The sequence below is a fragment of the Ranitomeya variabilis genome, chromosome 6 (genome assembly GCF_051348905.1).
Source record: "Ranitomeya variabilis isolate aRanVar5 chromosome 6, aRanVar5.hap1, whole genome shotgun sequence".
NCBI lineage: Eukaryota > Metazoa > Chordata > Amphibia > Anura > Dendrobatidae > Ranitomeya > Ranitomeya variabilis.
In genome coordinates this window covers 243,887,282-243,905,878 of record NC_135237.1, presented here as the reverse complement: position 1 = coordinate 243,905,878, position 18,597 = coordinate 243,887,282, and the positions used below count along the sequence as shown (strand labels likewise).

At 41.3% G+C, this 18,597-nt stretch overlaps 1 protein-coding gene across 12 annotated transcripts in view; it reads left to right on the top strand.

The window, feature by feature from the left end:
• LOC143782270 (poly(rC)-binding protein 3-like) overlaps positions 1–18,597 on the top strand; it is a 2,306,623-nt gene that overhangs the window by 2,184,992 nt on the left and 103,034 nt on the right. For all 12 annotated transcript variants that reach the window (XM_077269554.1, XM_077269555.1, XM_077269557.1 and 9 more), the window contains one exon: positions 6,127–6,243. In XM_077269554.1, coding sequence (XP_077125669.1) covers positions 6,127–6,243 — 117 coding nt within the window. The remainder of the gene's footprint in view (positions 1–6,126; positions 6,244–18,597) is intronic.

The window sequence follows — 18,597 nt, the reverse complement described above, 5'->3', positions numbered from 1 at the left end:
AAGAACCCCCGAACCGTCTAACGGCCCGGGGGGAGAATACCAGCCCCCTAGAGCTTCCAGCAAAATCAGGAATCACATTTAGTACAAGCTGGACAAAAAATAAGAGCAATACAAATAACCAAAAAACAAGGAAGCAGGACTTAGCTTAATTTTGCATGAACAAGGACCAGCAGACAGGAGCAAACAGAAAGGACTGATTACAACGATGCCAGGCACCAGACTAAGAATTCAGGAAGTTCATATAGCAACACCCCTGGACTAACGACCCAGGTGGGTGCCAAACTAGGGAAAGACAATCTCAGAGTCATACCACTAGTGACCACAAGAGGGAGCCAAAAAAGTCTAATTCACAACAGTCAACCATGTAAATTTTTCTTTTTTATGCACCATATTTTCTTTTGAAAAAGAAAAGGAAAATCCAGTCCTGTTGAGCCGGACTCCAATATTTTCTTTTATCCTTAATGTGAGGCCAGGGTGAGGCCAATGTCTGAGCCCCAGGTGGATGAGCATAGAGCAACTGGGTGAGCTGGAATCAAGTTTCTATAATTATCAAAATCAGCCCCCAGCTGTGGGCTTTCCCCCTGCTGGTTATGAAAATTGTGCAGGAGCCCAAAACACAACTCTCATCATTGTCTCCTGGTTGCGCTGATCTCAAAGCGAGCAGGAAACAAAGATGAGTGCTGTCTTCATCAGCCGGTGCCAGAGAACAGCACAAACTGTACCACTTCTTCCCAGGCACCGGCACTGATGACACAAAAAAAGGACTTGTAGAAGACCTCACACAGTATGTATGTTTAAGGAGAAAGGCTTTTGTTGAGCATCAATAGCCTTGGGCACTTGCAACTTATTATCCTAAGCCCAAAATATTGACTGCTATGGAAAAATTGTACCGCTTCTTATTTGCTCTCTCACACAGTCTGAAATTATAGGCTCCCAAGGAGAAAATGCAATGAAGTGCATTTTTTTCAACCAAATACTATTACATTATCTTATAATGCATGCATTATAGAAGTAAAATGGTTGGTGTCCCATGTTTGTCAGGACGTCTATTTCCCAAGGTGCCAATAATGGCCTGTGCCTAATAATGGGATAATCAAAAAGTGTAAAACGTATTACACAAGTTACTTTATATTTAATCAAATTCTACACAATTAAAGTTTAAACGAAAGAGGCAAACTCTTAGTTTCAATTATAAAGACTTCAGAAAGTATATCAAGTGTAATGGTCTAAAGAGCTCCATGAGGGTAATTAGATTGTTTAACAGAATAATTCTGAAAAAAGTCACCAGTTCTTCTAGAACTTTCTTATACAGTAATGCAAGTGGGGGCCAGATGATCTATGTGTTCGAGGATATAGGACAAATGGGTGCCACATGAAAAGTTTACTTTTTCAAACATATCCAAGTGCATATTTAAAATAACAAGATAAAGATGTTTTTCTCATGTGACTAGATATTGTTAACAGAAAAGCAATCATGTTGTATTGCTGCTACTACTACTGTGTCATGTTCTGTAAATGCCTTCATGCTAGCTTTATATGAACACAATTACACACACTACCAAAGGCACTCCTACCCCAAAAATATGACAGGTTATCCACCCTATCCCATAGTATGAAGAGCTTAAACAAGGCCACAGTACCGCTACGTTACAAACACTGTGAGACGCCATCAACCAGGGTACCTCTATATGGTAACAAGCGGCCCTGTTCTCATGCTTCGCTCAATGTGAGTTGGTTGATTGCCGGGCTGAGCTGTAGCATTACTGATATCACCACTCAGCAATGAAACCAGATGTTGCAGAGTTGGGGATCATCGTGGGACATCAATATTATGGATTATTGGCGGACAGGTGAGTATAACTTTGATTTTTTCATTTTTATTTTCAGATTAATAAATGGGTAAAATAGGGTAATTGTCAGGGAGTGTTTTGTTCAACTAAAGGACTTTTTTTCTGTGTGTTTCTTTCTTACTTTGGATTATTGAGTTAGTAATGGGGGTTTCTTATTGATGCCTCTCCAATACTAACCCCTGGGTTTGATGTCAGCTGACATTACAATGCTGGCATCAACCCCAAAACCATTATCCCACTTGCCAAAATACGAGCGCAAGCGGGAAGAGACAAGGGTAAGCGCAAGGAATTGCACATATAATGGATGTGCCATTTCTGGGGTGGTTGAAGGCTGGTGTTTTTAGTCTGGGAAGGGGTCAATATCCATGGTCCCCTCACAGCCTAGTAATATCAGTCAACAGCTGTCTGTTTAGCCTTTTCTGGTTATTAAATATAGAGGGACCCCACATCATTTTTTGTGGTCTCCATATTTTAATAAACAGTAAAGACTATGCCACAGCTGTGTGCTATTATTAATAGGCTGGGAAACTTTATGGATGTTGGCCCCTTACCAGAATAATAACACCAGTCTCCAGCTGTCTGCTTTCCCTCAGATGGTTAGTGAAAATAAGGGGACCCAACACTATTTTTTTCTTTTATTTATTAGCTAAATACAGTAAAGTATACACGCACTGCACTAATTATCTCACTGACATATTTATTACTATGCACAGGCGCCGGCTGGTGAATACTCTCATCAGCGTACACCTGCTCTCACTGTTATCAGGCATGGAGGGCAATGAATATTAATTTCTCTTTCGCATCTTGGACTGGGTGTCCCCTCCCATCCACTACACCTGAAAGTAATATTTTCCTTTTGCACTTTCCGTACGCTTCTAATATAATTCTGTTTTCACAATCAGATATTTTCCAATGCAGATTTAACTATAAACTTTGAAAGGGAGGATTAGAAAATTTGCACAATGCTTATATGGTCTTGCTAAGCAACTGCCACTGGCCTTAAACAGGCGTCCATGCTGCTTTAGAAACGGCTGCTCTCTTTTTTTTGTCATTTGCACACACCGCAGAGTCCAGTGTACAGAGATCCTATACCCTGTGTCTGTCTCTGTCTCGCTGCAGCAGCTTTGCTTCTCCTCCGCCTCCATTCTTCATAGACTTCTAAGGCCAGGGTCACACTAGCGTGTTTTATGAGAGGCGCAGAAAATACGCATTGCACAAGGTACAATGATTCTCTATAACCCAGCTCCTATCTGGCGTATTTTACGCATACGTATTTTACGGTCTTGTACGGCCGTAGACAATCGCAGCATGCTGCGGTTGTCAGCGTATTGCGCAAAAAATCTGCCAATGAAAGTCTATGGGGCGAGAAAAATACGGATTACACACGGACCAGCAGTGTGACTTGCGAGAAATGCGCACCGGTGTTCTATCGAAAAGCCAGCAATTCAGTGCGGTGTACAGTAAAATCATACTGACAGGTTAGAATAGAATAGCTAAAATAAATGTCTACACATAGTATAGGGAGATATATATATATATATATATGTCAGTGAGACACATATATATATGTATATTTCATACAGCGCTAGATAGCAGAAAAGCCGGTAATTCAATTGCTGGCTTTTGCTATCTCCTTTTGCTTTCTCCGGAGAAAATTGCGCGGGAGCCCACTCCAGTTTTTTCCGCGATTTAACCATTTATTTTAACAGCTAGAGCCCCCAAAGTTTGCACACATACACTTCTAACATTAGTAGTGAGGAATATGCCAAAAAAAAGGGATATGAAATGGTTTACTGTATGTAAACCATGTCTCATATCATGTCGGGTTTGGGAAGGAGATAGCAAAAGCCGGCAATTGAATTACCGGCTTTTAAGCTATCCAGTGCTGTATGAAAAATAAATATATATATATATATATACATATATGTGTCTCACTGACATATATATATATATATATATATATATATATATATATATATATATATATATATACTGTATATATGTTTTCATGAATATTTGAGCCCATGGATCCATTGTATGTCCGTTTTGCAAGCCGGTGAGAAAATCTCGCTGTACGGATGCCATACGGATTACATACAGAGGATGACATGTGCAAAATACGCTGCCACACCCTGCCTACAGATGACATACGGATCACTGTTTTGGGAACATTTCTGCGTATTACGCATGTAAAATACGGACCGTATTGTCATGATCTGTACTTTTGCCCTGTCCTGTATTTGAATAATATGCCATTTGATGTATGTAACTGTTCTCTGGTTTCTATTAGCTGTAATATATGTATTTTCTTGTGCTTTGAGTTAATCTGTAACAAAATGTCTCCTTCCCCAATACTTGCAGCCCTAAGCTATAATGTAATTAAGCTTTGTCAACATCACTAGGAAGGAATAGCCATTCTTCCTCACAGCAGGTGGCTAGTCAAATGTACATACTATGGAGCCGACTAGTCTGGAATCTTCTGGTGGACTCAGCCATTGAATAGAAGGTGTGACCCCTACCCCCTTCATGGGCGGATCCCAGGAGCTCAGACAAACCATTCTTATTTTGAGATCAGATGTGAGTTGACTTTGGAAGGAGAAGGAGTGGGGATTCTTAGCTGAGGCAAGACCCCACGTACATCTGTGACTGTGGAAGCGAACGGGGCGAGACTTGAGCTGAGGACATATCTCGTCGTTCGAGGGATTGTTTTGTGATCGTTTGGACTCGTGTGGACTATTGTTTTGTTAGCTGGCACAAGGATTATCGGGAGGTGCCCCCGAACCTGTTCCGTTGGACTAATTGTGGACTCTGTAGATCTACCTGCATGTGTTGTTCCAGCGTTCTTGATAATAAATCTGTGGAATCATCCCTTGGCCTGTTGTCCCTTCTTGCTCTGCCGTACACCCCGTCACACGTATTTCCCTACGCTGAGTGTGACGCCGGCCTAAGGGCCTAAATGTGATCTCTCAATGAACAAGCGACTTAGGCTGCTTTCACACTAGTGTCGGCACGTGCCGATGCGCATTGTGAAAATAATGCCCTACATGGGCAGCGGAAGCAGTCTTACGATGCTTCCGCTGCCCCATTGTAAGGTCCGGGGAGGAGGGGGCGGAGTTTTGGCCGTGCATGCACGGTCGAAAATGGCGGACACGAAGCGCAAAAAAACGTTACATGCGTCGCTAATGTAAATCTATGGGAAAAAAAACGCATCCTGCGGACAACTTTGCAGGATGCGTTTTTTCTCCTAAACGACGCATTGCGACGTACAGCAAAAAACGCTAGTGTGAAAGTAGCCTTATGTGTACAGATTTTTTTGTATTTTCAGAGAATGGTCAGAACAGAAGGCAGGGGGAGAATTGGTGGAGCATTAGTGGAGAAAGTGGCATGGTTTGGAAATAAGATGTATTACGAGGTGGTTTCCTTGCTTGTGCAATTGATTTATGAAAATATATTAAAACTAAATGGATTGCCTAGTACTTTAATATTGGTGGCCTATCCTTAGGATAGGTCATCAAACTGATATCAGTGGGGTGCAACACCCAGCACTTTCACCAATCAACTTGTTCCTAGTGCCGCCATCGGCCAGATGTGATCAGTTACGAAGGGGAGCAGCACAGCCCTGTCAACTGCATTGTGGCTGATGGGAGGTACTGCACATTGACCACTTTTTGTGTGAATAGGGACCAATATGCAGTACCACGCCACGGCCACTATACAAGTGATGGAGTTGTGTGTGCAGCTCTGCATGTGATCACTATGCAATTGGTGGAGTTGTGTGTGCAGCTGTGCAACTGATCACATGAGGACACCGTCGCCAAACTTACCTAAAGATAAGCCATCAATATTAAAGTACCAGACAACACCTTTAAGTTACACTGTAACTATGTGGGGAAAAAAATTGAGAGTTCCATTTTAGGTCATATTGCCTACCTTGTTAACAGTGTCGAGGAAATTAAACAAAGTATATATAGATAAGCACAGAACTTTGCATTTAGATTTTAACCTAAAATTGTAAAACCCCTAATTTAAACATATTAAAAGGGTCGGGATTAATGCTGTCCCCTGAGGTGTCCTAATTGTAACTATCACCCAATCTGATTTTGCTATATGATCTTTGGTAATCTATTTATCTGATTGCTTTTTAATGTCCAAAATTGTTATTAACTCACACATGAATAAGCACAATAATGACATAGACGGAGAGACAGATAGCTACATATTTAGGCAGACAGACACATATTCTATATGCATACTGATTTCGTTTTTTACTTTACAGAGTGGAGCCCGAATCAACATATCAGAAGGCTCTTGCCCAGAAAGAATTGTAACAATCACAGGACCAACAGATGCAATTTTTAAAGCATTTTCAATGATTGCACTAAAATTTGAAGAGGTAAGTAAGCAGAGCAATATGTTGAAAAAAATCCTAATATCTTTATTAAAATATGTGACAACCTTTAAAAAATAAAACCAACAATAAAAAAAACCTGTATGTTTATTCACAACATATGCAGATTTCTGCTTTCAAGACATTTTTTCATTACAGACCCTTTACTATGAGGTTTAGGCAGCTTAGATGTCTGCTCAATTCATCTGTTTGGAAGTTACAGTTGAATCTTCTACAGGAATGATATATTGTTACAAGGGGGTCATACAGATACTTGGCAGCCACGTGATACTCTGCTCCATGATGACCATATTAAATGGTTATCCCTGTAAAGCTGTTTGGTGAACTGGTAGGTTCCTGCGCAATGAAAGATATTGGAGAGCTTATTGTATGAATCTGAACCCCAGGCTTCTTTCACAATTATCACATAATGTCATTATATTTATAGTCACTAATATACAAGTTGCCACTTCAGAGAGGAAGATGACCAGAAATCTATAGTGCCACCTATTGGAAGTAGCAATCCTAAAAGTCAATGTCGACCCTGTCATGAGCTTTATCACATGACTTAGGATAAAAGCCAGACCAGAATCTCCATTTGCAGACATGGTGTTTTGAGGTGTTGCCCCTCGTCAGTGCAAAATGTGAGTTCTAGTTTGGCTGTGTGAAAGGCTTCAAACTGGGATCCAAGGGGTAGCATTTCTCTTTGAGGAGTGACATGTCAAGACTAGCATGCCAATGCGAGGAAGCCTTTAAGGCTGGCTTCACATTTGCGGACAAGGGCTTTGCGGAGGGCCACGTAGTTCCTCTGTGAAGCCCCGCCTCTTCCTTCAGCGCCGCCTGCGTCGGCATGGGTCCTGCATACCCCATCTTTAACATTGGGAATGTAGGCCATGCGGATGTATGCAATGCTTCAGCATGCGTCGTTTTGACTCTTTGCCGACCTGCGACGAACGCAACATGTTGCATTTTGTTGCAGTCGGCGCATCCGTATACGCATACATCCGCATGGCCTGTGTACCCAATGTTAAAGATAGGGTACGCAGGATGCATGCCGACGTAGGCGAAGCTGAAGGAAGAGGTGCGGCAGTGGACGGGGCTTCACGGAGGAATTATGCAACGCAGCCCTCCGCAAAGCCCTCGTCCGCAAATGTGAAACCATCCTAAACCTTACAATGCTCCTCTGGGAAATATGCAAATTACCTCTTTAGAGAGGAATAGGACTAGAAATAGCAATCGTACAACTCAATATCGACCCTTTAATGAGCCTTGAAATATGACTTAGGATAAAAGCCCAAACCAGAATCTCAATTCTCTCCGTCGTTCCTAATACAAATCCGGACTTGCCAGTGTAATTCAGGCACCAATCTTGTGACATTAGAAAGATGTCTCCTGGCTCTTCCTGCAATACAGGATGCATCTTGGTTAGAAGTCCATCCACAAGCAGAAATCACTCATGGAGGTTTGGTGCACTTTTTTTGAGCCAATGCCATGGGCTGATTTAAAAGAAATGGACAACTTTGAGGACTTTCTTTTAATATCCCTGGATCAATTTCCAGATCCATGCATTGACATTTTCACTTCTAAGGGTACGAGTCCACGTTCAGGATGGCCGGCGGTATCGCCGGAGCGGCGAAGCCGCTTGGCGCTAAGCCCCGCCCCCTTTCTGGGACGCGATGATGCCGGATGTGTTAACTGTACACATCCGGGATCATTGCACCCTCGCATAGCGCCCTGTGTTATTACTTGCGGCGACGCTGCGGCGACGCAGGTAGCACGGACATGCTGCGATCTGAAAAGACGTGCAGCATGTCCGGAGTCGCAGGGCCAACGCGTGCGTGTTTCCACGCATAGTGGACATGGGATTTCAAAAAATCCCCTCCACTATGATGGAACATCTGGACCCTGCGTGTTTGACGCTGCAGCTCTGCGCAGCGTCAAACAAGCAGCGTTTACTGACCGTGGACACATACCCTAACTGTATCGGCTATACATGTGTGAATGCAGCCTTATGCGGGAGTAGACTGCAGGTCCGTCCACCATTCCCTGCATTGTGGCCAGTCTGCACATCAGGCATTTCATGTTACCAGGGCATTTCATCTGTGCGCAATGAGAAAGAATATGTTTAAACTCTTGGAATTTAGTCGCTGGTTTTAAAAACAGAAACTGACAAAGTCTGACTCATTTTTGTGAATTTTTCTGGTGTTTGTTTTAGCACCAATTACCTTATCCGCTTAATGGCAAAAAAACAGATTCATTCATTTAAAACACTTTTAGCTGTAACAGTGCCAGGACACGAATAATGGGTCAATTTGCAAGATGTTTGATCCTTTTTTTTTCCTTTGCGTAGGCTTTAGGGAGAAGCAATTGCTTCCAGTAATGCACATTAATGGCAAAGAAAAATAGAAAAGCCCTTACAGTCTGGTTCCAAAGCGGATGGAAATTGATAGAATAATTGCACACTTTCAACTGTGCAGTTGTGTGATTCAATTATGTATTGATGTCAATGTGTTGCACTTCTGAGGGGATACATGTCATTCACCTAAAGGATAGACTTTTTTCATTTTAGGTAAATCTGGAAATTCCAGGTTAAATATTTGCACAGTAATGATGCCATATAATATTTGTATTATGCATCGACAGTATGTGGTTGTTTCATTACTTGTAATGTTTGGCCTTCATAGACTTTAACGCCATCATTTTCCCTATTAATAGGGGTAATGCTGCATGAAACTGTAATAAACTAATCAGCAATTTGAAGGGACCCTGTTAACAGGTTTTTGATACCCTATTGGAGAGCAGCATGATATAGGTGCAAAGACCATGATTCCAGTGATGTATTATTTTCTGCTCTGCTAGAGGCAATTTTGATTAAAAAAAAAACACTGTTTTATCTGCTGCATATGTACCAGTGCTCTGAATATTTAGATCTCTATAACCTGCCCACACCAATGATTGGCAGCTTTCTATGTACACTGTGCATAGGCAGAAAGTTACTAATAAGTGTGGGTGTAGTGTGGGAGTTATACAAAGCTTATGAATATGGAGGACTACATGGCAGCAGATTGATTTGTCCTCTAGTGACAATCTCCTGCTGATTAATCAGTGATTTTATCAAAACAGCCCAGTAAGTGACATATCACTGTAATCAGGGTCCCTGTCTCTACATTATGCTGCTCTCATATTAGCAGCAAACACCTGGTTCCTCATGACTCCATCACAGGTTTCAAAGTTAGTTATCTAAAAATGAATGTGATATTCTGTGCATCAGTTTAGGAAATTAAAGGTTCTGTCCAGACTGAAATAAAAAGGCCAAGGAAACGTAGAAAAAACCACCATAGAAGACCAGAACAAAAGGATCATATAAAATTGAGGTCACATACTCTGGATGATATGAAAATCACATAACATTAGGGAGTCATATTATCATAATAATAATGCCAATAATTGCAAGTAACCATACATGATTTTACATAAATAATATATTATATTGCAGCGCCCCAGAGTCCTGGTCGTTGCAGTACCGTTGCTCCGCCACTAAGGGGGGCTATGGTACGTCTGATGGCACTGAAGGAGTTCACCTGACCAGGTATCACAGACACCAATACACTTCATAGTCTGGCCTCCAGGGGGAGCTAAGGGTGCTATGTATTAGGCCACTCCTCACAATCTGGTAAAACTGGGGGTTAGATAGGAAGTTAGGGAGAAAGCTGACTGGGTTGGAACCAGGCAACATCCTGTGGCAGAGGGTGTTGCAGGGGAAGATTCAGGGGGGTCCCTGTCAGGGGTGGGATCCTGACAGAGGCCTAGCGAACAGAAAGAACGTTACGGGACCGCGCCTGCACTTCATTGCGGCAGTACCCCAAGAAAAGACAAGAAGCGAGGTTTATTGTGAAGAGTGAGAAACGAGATCAACGCAACAAGGAGAAAACACCAGTAGGAGTCGTGCTGTAAGATCGAGGCAACATCCTACTGAGGCGCGTAGCCGGTGGCCGGAAACGCCAAGGAAGTACTGGCTCCAAGCCTTACTTCAAACCAATGGCAGGACAGTCAGTTATAGGCGGGCTGTCTCACCTAAATCACCTAAGCAGACATAGGGGGCAACAGTTGGAGAGGGGCGACACTATGGTCCCGGAAGAACTCCAGGCCTACCCGTCATACGTGTGCGTCCTAGCCATATCATCTGGGGGATGGAGAAGAACATCAGAAACAGACACAACAGTTGTGAGGACTATCCCGTGGTGCTCAGCAGGGAAGGACTACAACACACAAGCGCTAGAAGGAAGGCACAGATTTCAACCTGCAAAGGGAACTCTGGAGGTGCCATCGGACCGGCCGGTCTCAGCCAGCCCTGTTAACCATACTCTGGATTGAGGATCCTGAAGCCTTCAGTAAAGAGGTAAAGAGACTGCAACCCTGTGTCCTCGTTATTCATCGCACCCTGCACCACACATTATCACTCTCAACTTTCATTGGACGCCCCTTAGCAGGGTCACGGACCGGGTCTAGCCACCGTGACAATCCCAGAACCGAGACAGAGAGGCCCGGTACTGGGTACCCCTCGGCCCTGCGACGGTGGGGGCGCTCCAATATCTTACATTGAGTCATATATGGCAAAAATGTTAGCAGTGCCCTATGTAAAGTGCTGGTGCAAAAATCAAGGGTAATAACGCGCATCGGGTAGACAGTGACACCACTCAGGAGTAAGAGTCTCCAACTATTGTGGCATTAAGCAGTAAGTAGAGCCCTTATACTATTATACTTGATTTTTTTTCACACGCACTTTACATAGAGCACTACTGCACTCTAACAACTTTGCTTACTATGCTGTAAGATATTATTCATGTAATATCGTATATGGTTGTTTACCATTGCACTATTGATTTGAATAGGAGGTCACTATCAGAAGACAGAGCAGCTTCGCAATTGAGCACTTCCGACCAGCAGCCACTGCTGCTAACACCGAAAAGATCGTCGGCGGGGGGTGCCAAGTGTTGCACCACAACGGATCAGATATTGATGAGCTATCCTAAGGATAGGTCATCATCAATGAAAAAGTAGTGGAAAACCTATTTCATTATTTTAATCTTTCTGCATAACTAACATTATCACATGATTAACTTTCTTATATGAAAAGTGTGGTCAAAAGCTGATTCATGTGAAACCCCTGCAAAAGGCATGCGGACACTCCCCTCCCACCAACCACATCTGGAGAAAGCAAGGTTTTCTTATCATGAGAACTATGAGGGTACGTGCACACGTTAAGTATTTGGTGCAGAAATTTCTGCATCTGTTGGCATCAAAAGCGCACGTTTATGCTGAAAGAATTGACATGCTGCAATCTAAATCTGCACCAAATCTGCAAGTCACAAACAAGCAATGTGTGCATGAGACTTCAGGAGTCTCTTTCACTTTGCTGGCATCAGCAAACCATTCAGGGTTTGTGACAAATCTGCACTGAAAAAACACATCAAAACAGCAGTAAAAACGCAACGTGTACACACAGCCTTAATCTGTGGAACAGTCTACATCAGGACCCGGTCACAGCAGGAATCGTCAGTTTCAAAAAGGACTTGGATGCTTTTTTAGAAAAAAAAAACTAAAATATTTGTAAATCTTATAAGAAATGTAAATATATAACATTCTTGCTTTGAATGTTGATCCACTGGTCATAGTTCAGAGAAGGAAAATGTCCCGACACATTTCCCTCGGAATTACTAATTTGCTGGCAGAGTTTTTCCTCCCATTCATGAGAAGGTGACTCTTATTAGGGTATTTGCTGCTAGTTAGGTAGTAGAAGGAACGTAAGATAGCCGATTGTTTTACTTCTGCCAATATTATCATCACTCCACACTTTGATTCGTCAAAGAGTTACAAGAGTAAAGTATGAGTGGCGGCTGCTCCACAATGTAAGCCATGTCATATAAGCGGAGAAGCTTCAGTTACATAGATGCCTCACAGAGGAATGTCGGACATCTGAGTCATCTGTGTAGGGTGACAAGTTTTCTTTGTGTTAAGATGAATCCTTACACATTGCCTATAAAATGATATCTATACCCCGTGATTTCCCTGATTTTCCTTTTAGGCTCTTTCCATTATGTTTAACCTATGGAACTGTAGGAAGCACAGTCCTATTTTCATGATATGATCTTTTTCCTAAAGAGGTTGTCTCAGGGAATGTATGCTATGGAAGAATGAAAACTGCAATGTGATTGGTTACAATGGGCTGCAAGGCTAATTTTCCTATCTGATAAATGTTATTCAAGCTTGTGTACTAACGGTGCAGCGGTTGCTATTTGGTAGATACAGTTGGCCGGTATGAACACTGTCTAGAAACATCTCCAGACAGGAATGGATATGCCAGGATTGTTGGAAATTAGCACTTTTCATTGGCTGAAACCAATATTTGTGTCCTGCCCACAAGGTGGCATGAATTAGGGCCTCTATTGCAGACTCTCTTGTTTTTATCAGAACAAATAGCATTAGGTGTTTTGTGTGATGGAAGCTTGACAGACCCTCATATAAGTTACTATACCCTGTGAAAGCATCAGTGTCTGTCGTAATTAATCCATCCCTTCCATGAATCATGTTTTTTCTATTCTTATTTTTGGCCCTGAAATACTGACAAAATGCAATTTCTCCATTGTTAATTTGGTTTTGTTTTTACTGCATTCAGTGGGTGGTAAAAATGAGCTGGTAATATTCATCTTAGAGAAAACCTTTTGATTTGTGTCACCATTTTGTGAGATACTTATGTTTTTTTAGTCTTCTGTCAATGGAGCTGTTTCAGGAGCTTGTTTTTTGCGTGAGAATGTATTTGTTTTCACTTCTATCATTGTGGGATACAGAACATGTTTTGAACGCTTTTCATTGCATACTTTTGTGGAGGTACAGGGCCCGAAAAACCATATACAGTATAGTAAATAATTTTATACTTTTAGATCAGACTTCTGCGAATGTGCTAATTCTAAATAAGTTTATTTTTTAGTTTTAAATTAATTCTAAGTTTTTATTTTGGGACAAGGAGTTTGTTTCAAACATAATGCTTTTTGTTTATTTTTATAACTGTAAACAAATTTTAATTACTTTTTTCTGTCCTCGTATGAGACTTTTATTCACTTGATTGAATATATTGGTTGTTCCTATTATATGCCTCAGTATGGCGGTATATAGTGAAATTTACAATCTCCCATTGGAGTGCAGAGAAGGTGGCTACGGTGTACTCGAGCTGCCATGACAATCCATTAGGACCCCTTGATTACTTAAGTGACAAAGCACCAGTGATTGGATCTAGCTCCAGACGCTGCTATCAGAGGCAGGCACGATCTATTAAACACAGCCTACACCTGCCGTGGCCGTGTATGTAGTGGTCTCAGCTCATGAGTTTGCTCCATAAACCTGCAAATGACTTGCATCAAACATGTATGGAGGGTATTGAGACAGGGTTAAAAAAAAAACAATAATATGCATTTACCTTTTGGAATGACAATTACTTGAAATGTGAACAAGAGCATCCTGCTGCCTTAATAATGAACTAGCCCCAGTTTTAGTGTTGTTATCAAGTTAATAACTCTAACAATACTATCATAAGCAGAGAACCTATCTAGATAGCAACATGTTCCCATAAAGAAAATATGTCACCGGTGCTAGTGTCTGCAAAACAGCATATATCTTTGTAATGGTGATCATGCAGCTAATCAATGCACTCCTTACATCAGCAGCGGTAAAAAAAACAAGCCCTAATACCTTTATGTCAATGGAAAAATTAAGAAGTTATGGCACTTGAAAGGAGTGGAGAAATGCCTTTACTGTGCAGAAGTAGTAAAACATAACGGTTCTACTGTTTAGGCACACCAGGGTCTCTCTGCGATATGTTCCATCAAATTTTGCAATAAAAAAGTCAAATGGTGCTCCTTTTCTTCTGAGCCCTGCCGTGTGCCCAAACAGTAGTTTTCCCCCACATATGGGGTATCAGTGTATTCAAGAGAAAATGCACAACAAATTGTATTGTGCTTTTTCTCTTGTTACCCTTGTGAAAATAAAAAAATTGAGGCTAGAAAACATTTTTGTGGGATAAAATTTGTTTTTATTTTCACAGCTCTACATTATAAACTTCTGTGAAGTACCTGTGGGTTCAAGGTGTTTAACGCAAATCTATATACGGTTCCTCAAGGAATCTAGTTTACAAAATGGGGTCATTTGTAGGCGTTGTCTTCTGTTTAGGCACATCAGGGGCCCTGCAAACGTAATATGTCATCCGCTCTCTATTCCTGCCATTTTTGTGTCAAACGATGCTCCTTCCCTTCCAAGCCCTGCTGTGTGTCCAAACAGTAGTTTTATCCCACATATAGGGTATTGGTGTGCTCAGGAGAAATTGCACAGAAAAGATTGGGGTCCACTTGCTCCTGTTACCCTTGTAAAAATAAAAAAAATTGCTTCTAAATAAAATTGTTGTGAAAAAATATTAAATGTTAATTTATTCCTTCCACATGGCTTCAGTTTCTGTGAAGAAGCTAAAGTGTTAAAAAAAACTTCTTGAATGTGGTTTTGAGCACCTTGAGGGGTGCAGTTTTTGAAATGGTCTCAGAATCAGTGGGATCCGTTGAAGCATTCCAGAGTTATTGCTGCATAAATTTACAATGGTCAGAAATGTAAAAATTGGCCTGGTCATGAAGGTGGGGGGTGAAGGGGTTAAACTACTTTCACTGCTAAAAGAAGCAGAGGCTCAAGCATATAGACTTGCACTCTGCATTCATACACTTTTGCACTAAAATTCTTCATGCTGAAGTGCTCAGTCTTGTTCATTTTGGTTCTGTCACAGCATGTTAATCTCTCTAACAAAACAGTTGAAGAAACCTCCTCTCTTCTTATGCTGTAAGTGCATAATAGAAATGTGCGGGAACAGAAGCTCAAGGAAGTAAGTCCCCTAAGTCCAAAGTGTAAAGCTCACACAAATTTAGGCCTCAATGAGTCAAGACTTGTGTGTTGTAAGCCAGCCTTAATGAAGCGAGTACTGAAGTAAAATTTAGACTGTTAATGAATTTGGTACATCTTTCAATTGCTATGCGCCACCTCTAGAAATGTTCATAACCCATGGGCTGTCATAAATTTATGTCACATTTGTTTTCAGTGACAGCAGGTATAGGCTGATGGGAGTAGTACTCTCTCATCAGTTGATGCGTGTGACCGGAGGTAACTTTTTTACCGCCAGTCACAGCTGGTGAGGATATAGGAAAGGGAGGGCACCACACGATAAGAGGGATACACCTGAGGCCTGTGAAACATCAAAAACTGAAAAAAAAAGACAAAAAGAGCTTCAGACCATGTATACAGGGATCACCAAATATTTTATTTCGTACAAAAGAAAACTGAAAAAACACATAAAAACATTTAAAAAGTCATAAAATTACATAAATGGTATACAAAAAATGCTCAGAATAAAGCTGCAGCCCTCAATCAAGTGACACGACAGATATCAAGTGAGCAAAAAAAAAGCCTTTTCCAAAATGCATTGATGTTAATAGGCATCTATATGGTCAGCACACCAAAACAGGACCCGACAAAAAAGTTAATAAATATTTATAGATAATGTGGGGATACGCTGATGCAAAAAAACAAACAGGGGGACACAGAGAGACACATCACAATGAAATAAGTCTGCAGACAAGATTGTAACCCAATAAGACTGTCTATATCCTAGAATTGTTGACATTTGTCATAATAAAGCACCGATGGTGCAAGATGATCAGACGTAATGAAAATGGTAAACCAAATCAAGGTAATGTGAACCACACTGTGTGCACACACTAAAGTAGTGTTTTGCAGACAAATGAAAGAAAATGCAGGTGTGGTACACAAGATGCAAAAGGGAATAAATATTCCAGACAAATAGGAAGGATACATCTAGTCTAGTCTAGTATTTGATACAATAAAAAAAATAGAACTTAACCCCTCTCTGACCTCGAACGGGATAGTACCTCCAAGATCAGATCCCCTGCTTTGATGCGGGCTCCGGTGGTTTTGAACAGCTGACATGTGCCTGCAATAGCATAGCGTGGAATCGTTGTTCACCCGCTGCTATTAACTAGTTAAATGCCTCTGTCAAACGCTGACAGCGGCATTTAACTACAACTTCTGGCCATCTGGCCGGAAATGAGCGCATCGCTGACCCCACAACCAGAGGTTTCCTTGAGATCTCTATGATTGTTGATGCCGGATTTCTATGAGCGCCACCCTGTGGACGGCGCTCATAGCAATGCAGAAATTCAGCTACATAGGAGCAATCTGAGCTTCGCTTCTATGTAGCAGAGCCGATCGTGTTGTGCCAGCTTCTAGCCTCCCATGGAGGCTATTGAAGCATGTAAAAAGTAAAAAAAGTTTTATTTTTTTTATTTTTTCATATTTTTTAAAAGTTAAAATCACCCTCCTTTCGCCCCATTCAAAATAAAACAATAACAAAAATCAAATATACACATATTTGGTATTGCTGAATTCAGAATCACCCAATCTATCAACAAAAAAAAGGGTTAACCTGATCGCTAAACGGCGTAACGAGAAAAAAAATCAAAACGCCAGAATTACTTTTTTTGGTCGCCGTGACATTGAATTAAAATGCAATAACGGACGATCAAGAGAATGTATCTGCACCAACATGTTATAATTAAAAACGTCAGCTTGGCGCACAAAAAATAAGCCCTTACCCGACCCCAGATCACGAAAAATGTAGACGCTACGGGTATCGGAAAATGGAGCTTTTTTTTTTTAAGCAAAGTTTGGAATTTTTTTTCACCACTTAGATAAAAAATTACCTAGGCATGTTTGATGTCTATGAACTCGTAATGACCTGGAAAATCAAAATGGCAGGTCAGTTGCAGGCAGATCAGCATTTAGTGTACCTAGCAAAAGAGCCAAACAAAAACCAAGTGTTGGATTGCACTTTTTTTGCAATTTCACCGGACTTGGAATTTTTTCCCGTTTTCTAGTACATGACATGGTAAAACCAATGATGCTGTTCAAAAGTACAGCTTGTCCCGCAAAAAGTAAGCCCTCACATGGCCATATTGATGGAAAAGTAAAAAAAGTTATGGCTCTGGGACGGAGGGGAGCGAAAACCAAAAACTAAAAAACAAAAATACCCCAGGTCATGAAGGGGTTAATATTTGGTACAGAAACCTTTGTTTGCAATAACAGAGGTCAGACATTTCCTGTAGTTCTTGACCAAGTTTGCATACACAGCTGCAGGGATATTGGCCCACTCCTCCGTACAGAACTTCTCCAGATCTTCTTTCTGGTTTCAAGGCTGTTGCCAGGCAACATTGAGTTTCAGCTCCCTCCAAAGATTTTATATCAGGTTCAGGTCTGCAGATTGGCTAGGTCACTCCAGGACCTTAATTGCTTTTTACGTAGCCATTCCTTAGTTGTCCTAGCTGAGTATTTCGAGTCATTGTCATGCTGGAAGACCCAGCCATGACCCATCTTTAATGCTCTTACTGAGAGAAGGAGGTTCTTGGCCACAATCATACATAATCAATCATACATGACCCCATCCATCCTACCTTCAATACGGTGCAGTCGTCCTGTCCCCTTTGCAGAAAAGTACCACCAAAGTATGATGTGTCCCCCACAATGCTTCATGGTTGGGACGGTGTTCTTGGGGTTGTATTCATCATTCTTCTTCCTCCAAATATTGGGAGTCAAGTTGATGCCAAAAAGTTTTATTTTGGTCTCATCTAACCACATGACCTTCTCTGATAGCTACTCTGGATCATCCAGATGGTCATTGGTGAACTTCAGACGGGCTTGGACATGTTCTGGCATGAGCAGGGAGACCTTACATGCCCTGCAGTATTTTAATCTATAATGGCATAGTTTGTTACTAGCGGTAATGTTTGAGACTGTGATTCCAGCTCTTTTCAAGTCATTGACCAGGTCTTTCCTTATAGTTCTGGGGTAATTCCTTGATATGGAAATTTGGTTTGGATAAATTTATCCCTGTGTGTGCTGTGGCCGTTCCCAATAAGACTGAGTATTTTGAGCGCTCATCAAGAATGAACTGTACACCATTGTGACAGAACAACATTCCATCAATACTGATACTTTATTGTACATACATAGTTTTATAGTTGCATATAGAAAGGAGTGGTTAGGGGTTGCTAGGGGTGGTTAGTTAATTACCATATTGTCTAGCTATTATTTCATTGGCTGACTGAGTACATAATGTATTTAACTGAGTACATGGCATATTCGGACTGAAGTCTACCTGGCAACAAGCTGATTTAGCACTCTTGGATGTAGCTGTCACCCTTATCCTGCTATTTCAGCAAGACTTAGCGATATTCTAGACATTACTTCAGGACATCT